The sequence below is a fragment of the Pieris napi genome, chromosome 7, assembly GCF_905475465.1.
Source record: "Pieris napi chromosome 7, ilPieNapi1.2, whole genome shotgun sequence".
In the NCBI taxonomy this organism is placed as follows: Eukaryota; Metazoa; Arthropoda; class Insecta; order Lepidoptera; family Pieridae; genus Pieris; species Pieris napi.
Genome location: NC_062240.1, coordinates 7,369,019 through 7,375,018, shown reverse-complemented (window position 1 = coordinate 7,375,018; position 6,000 = coordinate 7,369,019). Strand labels below are relative to the sequence as shown.

Genomic DNA, 6,000 nt, shown 5'->3' with positions numbered 1-6,000 from the left:
ATCTCGTCAGAGAGATGGGAATGCGCAGTATGCGTTCTGTCCCACTCTAACGCGTATTTGCCGCACCTATATTACGTCATCGTGTCTATGTCATCGGTTTTTTACGTTACGGAATTTCTTGATTCGGTCGCCGCGCTCAAAGCCCGGGATAAAATCTATGCAATAGCTTAAAAATATTTTTAGTTGAAATATCTGAGTATACTTTTGTATTTAATAGTACATACAAACAACAGGCGTGACCCACGCATGGCAATGGTCCTGTGAAACAACGTGAGCTACCATACAATTTCGTTTGCCATTAGTCAGTAGTCACGTCTGTCGCAAAGTGACTTTGTTTCAAGCCCCAATACCTCAGTCTTGTAGTCTGTGGTATGAAAAAAAATACCAAATAATCTTGGAAAAGAACATGTTTATGGCGGTGACATATTATGGTCGAAAGACTTTAGCCTGCCCTTTGGGCGAAAATAAAAATATTATATTATCAATGATTATATTATTTGAAAACATTTGCCAACTATTAGAATTTAGAACTATTTAGAACAAAAAAAACCTACATTAATATATTCTGTAATATCTATACACGTCGACGGTTTTTTATTAATGTAGAATAAAAGAACAAGTAAAGAAAATTTATAACATAATATGTGAGTAGTAGTTTACAAAAATCAAAGTGTGATTAAAGTAAATTTAAACGTGATAGAGATAATATGTTATAACATTTTCACTATATATTATATTAACTTTGTTAAATTATATCCTGAATATCTCAAACCTATATCGCGGCTAGTTATAATATTAACAATAATAACTAAAAAAACTAACTAACAAAATTAATATATTATTTTTACAATTATTATTATTTTTTACGTAATTTACCTGAAAAAAAAGGACATTGAAATACATTGACATGTATTTAATATAATACATATGAAATAATACTAACAAAGTTTATATAATATATAGTGAGGACTTACTAGTACAAGTAAAATCCCTATTTTGAAATTTAAGATTTTTGTAGTCATGTTTGTAATCATCCTAAATCTTAATGTAATCACAACATGTAGTCTTTATCTGTTGTCTGTTCGAGAAATATGTCGTGCATTTGATAACACAATAAAAAAATGATATTTGTTATTGGTTTGGCTTTGATTTTAAATTCAGTGACATACTGTGTGAAGTAAGTACTCTAATTATATTTAATTATAATTTTATGAATTTAGTTTTCATTAGTTAGTAACTTACTAGTACACTACTCGAATGATATTAAACCAACATTCAAACAATTATCTCATGGGCTAAACCACAATAGAGTTGGAGATAAATACTTAATTTAAAAAAAACTTTAATGATTAACCCATTAATTATTATTTTATTTATTTTAAGATGATGATTGTAAGTATTTATTACCTTGTTATATAAAAACGTTGTATTTTAATCTTATCCCTTTTATTTCAGGTGTGAGTCTAAAATATTGATCGACAATGATGCCGGAGCAGATGATGCAATGGCTATTTTCTTAGCCTTATTAAATGAGAAGTACTATGATGGGTAAATCCTCTTTTGCTACTTATAGATTTTAAAAATAATATTATACTATTATCAAACATATCCATGGCTTAGTTGATAATACAGTGTGACCAGGACCAGGAGTAGAAGTAAAACAAAATATTAAATCACAATATAATTGTTTTTATATTACAGGCCTAAATTGGTAGGATTAACAACTGGGAATGGAAATACAAATGAAAACAATGTCTTTGTCAACAATCAGAAGATTTTGAAAGTTGCAAAGCGGCAAGATGTAAGTTTTAAACACATACACAATACAACACAATCCAATATTATATTTTCAATGCAATGTTAAATAAATAATAATTAAACATTTCTTATTTTCAGGTGCCTATATATAGAGGATCCAAAGCCTCACTAGTCACCACACCATATGCTGGAGACTATTTTGGACTTGATGGCCTGGGAGACATAGACGAGGTCCATACAGATTTAGTTCCAGCTGCAAAACAAGATGCTGTTTCAGCTTTGATAGAACTTTCGAAAACTCACAAAGGTGCTAAGTTATACACAGAAATATAAGTTCAAGTCTTGTGCTATATTGTTTTTGATGAAATATTTATGACACAATACAAATATGTTGAATGCATTGCCTTATGCTATGGTGACAGGTGTTATTTTATACACAATATTACTAAAAACACTTTTGATTCTCATATTTATCATGAAGTAACACAGTAATCCAGTGGCACTACATCTCTATACGCTTTACGATCGATCCGTTTCTTCAATCATTTACATTTTTTAAGGGACAAGAACGCCTTCTGTGCCGGATGTCTGTCAATACTTTGGTTTAAGTGTCCTTACTTTGTTTGCCTTCACCTAAGAAGCACTTATAATAACTTAGAACACATAAGTATTTATATTGAATTTCCATTGGCAAACAGCCTAAGCCACTAATACTAGCATATTATCTAATAACATCAGAATTAAACTATTTTTATTTTATTATATTAAACTTATTAATATTTAATAATTTGGATTGAAATTATAGAACAACTCACAGTGATAACAATGGGAGCATTGACAAATATTGCTTTGGCAATTACCTTGGATCCTAATTTCTTAGGACGGATAAAACATTTGTATGTTGGTGCTGGACATATACATAGTAAGTTCTTATGTCACCTATTCTATATATAAAATTCTGATCATAAGCTCCACGCATTTAGTGTTAGTGAGGCATAGATAGTGTTGTTTATCAATTAAACTTGTTTGTATAATATGTAAAGAATCGTTGGTGTTCTTGCTGGGGTGAATTTATTGTAGGGTTAAAATATAAAATTTTATATGATATTTCCAAACCTATATATTCAATAAACAAATTTCTTATCTTATGGATGACATATTTTTTATACATTAGCTAAAAAAAGATAACTTATCAGAAGTTAAAAACATCCAACCGTATCACTATCATTTAGTTTTGGTGCAAGCATAAAACATTTAGTCTTCAGAATTCCACAATTATTTAAATAACATAATATACACAAAACACATAATATTAAACATTTAAAAGTATTGTAAAAAATATATTAAATTTTTTTTTATAAATTAGAGATTTTTTTTTATTGAAGTATACTTCTTTAGGCGCGTTATGAAAAATTTATGAGAGTGAAATTTTACGATGCGCGCGCACCGTGACACAAAATTAACAGAATGAAGTTGCCCACGGAAGATGCTACGGCATTGAACATAATTTAAAAACAAAATTCGAATAATAATAGAATTTATGTTACACTTAATGTAAGAGAATAATAATAAATATTTATTTATTTAATTTTTCAAATGTAAACTGAACTTTATTTACTATAATGACTCCTTTTCCAGTCTTTGATTATTTAATTGTAATTAATTATTTGCATGCAATCAAAAACTATTTTTAATAATGCCAAAGAAGTATAACTTATGCGCGTACATAAGTACACGCACCCTTTTTTTATTTAATTATATCCTTTATCAGATGACGAAGTTTCCGACGCAGAATTCAATGCTCACATGGATGTGGAAGCCTACCACATAATAGCCAAACACGCGACTCCAGAAAAAGTCACTGTTCTGCCCTTTTCACAAGTTATGGCGCATTTAAATCTCTCACGGGTAAGTTTATACGATGAGTAGGTACATTAGGTTAAATAATTAAAACAAAATTCACAATAAATCCAGTGGGCCATGACTTAGTGAAGAAAGGATGTTGTGCGCTTCTTCCAACCTAAAGGCTGGATCGTTGACCAGTCTAACTACTGACAAGCCCGAAGGCCCTAATGGTTAAGGTTGAGAGGTTATTCTTAGCGACCGCATTGACTGCGTGCAGGGTGTGACGTCATCGTAGTGATTGTAGGTGATCCTACAAGTTCATATGAATCATGCAGGCATTTCATATGCGCCACATGCATGTATATTGTATACTTCAGATTTGTTCATAGTCGCTGAGTAGTCCTCGATCGATTTTTGAGTCTTAAATATTATTTTAAGTAAGACTTACATTCTAACACTGTATTTATTTTCATTTATTTATTCACACGTTGCAATAAAAATAAAAGAAACACAATACATACAAATTATAAGGGATGCAACGGGCGGCCTTATCGCTAATAAGCGATCTCTTCCAGGCCACCCTAGTAAGAGAAAAACTAAAAAAAACATGAGTGCAAGAAGTGCAGAACCAAATGTAATACAAAAAAAAAACAAACTAAAAACTTAAAAGCTAATCTTACAGATTCATGAACAGTGAATACTATAGTGATGCAATACGAAAGAAAAGGAAATACAAGAATTACACAAGTCACGATTGATCAGGATAAGATAAGGTTAAGAAATGCTTATACAGAAGAGTTTTAAAAATTGATAGAGAGATAGCCAATCGTTTAGAGTCGGCCAGCCTATTCCACAACTTAATATTTAAAGTTTTAATATAACATGACAAGATCCAGCTTATTAAGGATATAGTTTTATTTGAATCATGTTATTCTTATTCCTAATAAACTGATGTCCACGGAGCTATTCTAAAGTGTTCCATACAAAAATTTGTATTGGGGTCAATGTATCTTTGCTTGTTCTTGATAAGGCTAAACCTCTAAATAGCCTATATAAATGGTATTATAGTCTCACCTAGGTTTATACTTACAGCAATGGAGAGAAGAGGTATTTGGTGCAATGGACTCGGACATAGTCAGGACTCTGAATTTATATGAAAGAATAACTCTTCCTAAAAGCGATAGATGGCACGCTCTTGATCCTGCTGTAGTAGCCATTGTTCTTCGACCAGAATTAGTTGGAGAGTATAAATACGCCAAAAATGATATTGTTCTTTGTGGTATGTAAATGTCAAATAAATACAGTAGGCACTATCTTATGCGCCTTGTAATCCGGTCAATTTAGACATCCAAGGTTACAAAAATTCCCACTTGGCTGAATATTGGTAGGATTGCTCAATACACTATTATAAAGGAAATGTGAAAAGTCCACATCGATCCGGCACGTGCAAAAAAATTTAATCGGGGTCAAAGATCACAAAAACGGGTTTTTCGCGATTTTCAGCAAAATGGTAAGTTTTATCATAAAATTAGTTTAGACAAAAATTGTAGATCAGATAATTATCTATAAAAAATGTCTAAATACTTTTTTTCCTAAGAGCCACCGTTTTTGAGATATAACGATTCAAAAATTTGAAAGAGTTGTAATCGTCATAATATGCATCTTGGATGTCTAAATTGACCGGACTATTGGCCTTAGATCTCACTTATCTTTGATCATGTTCATTAAAGACACAGTCTGTACCCGATTGGATTGGATTGGAGAAGGAAAAAACCCATGTGAAGGATACAGGTTTTATTTATGACCATCGACTGATATATTATATCGGCTTTTCCTTATACATAAGCCATTGCGTTATATGAAAAATAAATAAATAAACTTATTATAATTAACACAAATATAAAAGTATGAAGGTCCAATATTTGCTAACTAAAAGGGTCTAATTACAAATTCAAATATAAATAGAAAAATTATATTACAACTACCGTAATAAACTTAACATAAATTAAGTACACCTATTAAGACTTATTTAGTTTGCATTATTGTTTTTAGCCATAAAAAAGGGTATTTTTATATTTTATATTATGGAGTATTATATGTTTGTTTATATTTTTTGTCAGGTGATAAAAGGGGCCGGAATACAAATACATTTGTTGAGAAGGACGACGCAAATGTAAGAGTCATTTATTCGATCAAAATGGAAGAATTTAAACAATATTTAATTGATTTATTTAGTGCTTCTATAGTCTTTAAGTTGCAATAAATGAAGTGAAGAGAAAAGACGTGTTTTAATTTAATATTATTGTGGTAGTTATTGAAAATTGAACCATAAGTGATTGAACAGTGCTGATGTTGTAATTAAAATCTAGTTTGTTTTATTACACCTACGTTTTCGAG

The 6,000-nt window shown here is 30.5% G+C and overlaps 1 protein-coding gene and 1 long non-coding RNA gene across 3 annotated transcripts; one reads left to right on the top strand and one right to left on the bottom strand.

Moving 5' to 3' along the window:
• The first annotated feature begins 493 nt into the window (after window positions 1-493).
• On the top strand, window positions 494-5,883 carry LOC125050986 (inosine-uridine preferring nucleoside hydrolase-like). Of its 2 annotated transcripts, none has more exons than XM_047651099.1 (8): window positions 494-644; window positions 1,456-1,548; window positions 1,702-1,801; window positions 1,897-2,065; window positions 2,564-2,680; window positions 3,530-3,666; window positions 4,696-4,882; window positions 5,724-5,883. In XM_047651099.1, coding segments are annotated over exons 1-8 (948 nt in total). In that variant the 5' UTR covers window positions 494-642; the 3' UTR covers window positions 5,867-5,883. The 2 variants fall into 2 exon arrangements, with proteins under 2 accessions (XP_047507055.1, XP_047507053.1); XM_047651097.1 differs by lacking the exon at window positions 494-644 and adding an exon at window positions 964-1,177.
• LOC125050988 lies at window positions 4,712-5,523 on the bottom strand. The gene is made up of 2 exons (XR_007117232.1): window positions 5,290-5,523; window positions 4,712-4,926 (listed from the first exon to the last, which is right to left on the bottom strand). It is a non-coding gene; the product is annotated as an uncharacterized LOC125050988 (long non-coding RNA).
• Window positions 5,884-6,000: the final 117 nt, after the last annotated feature.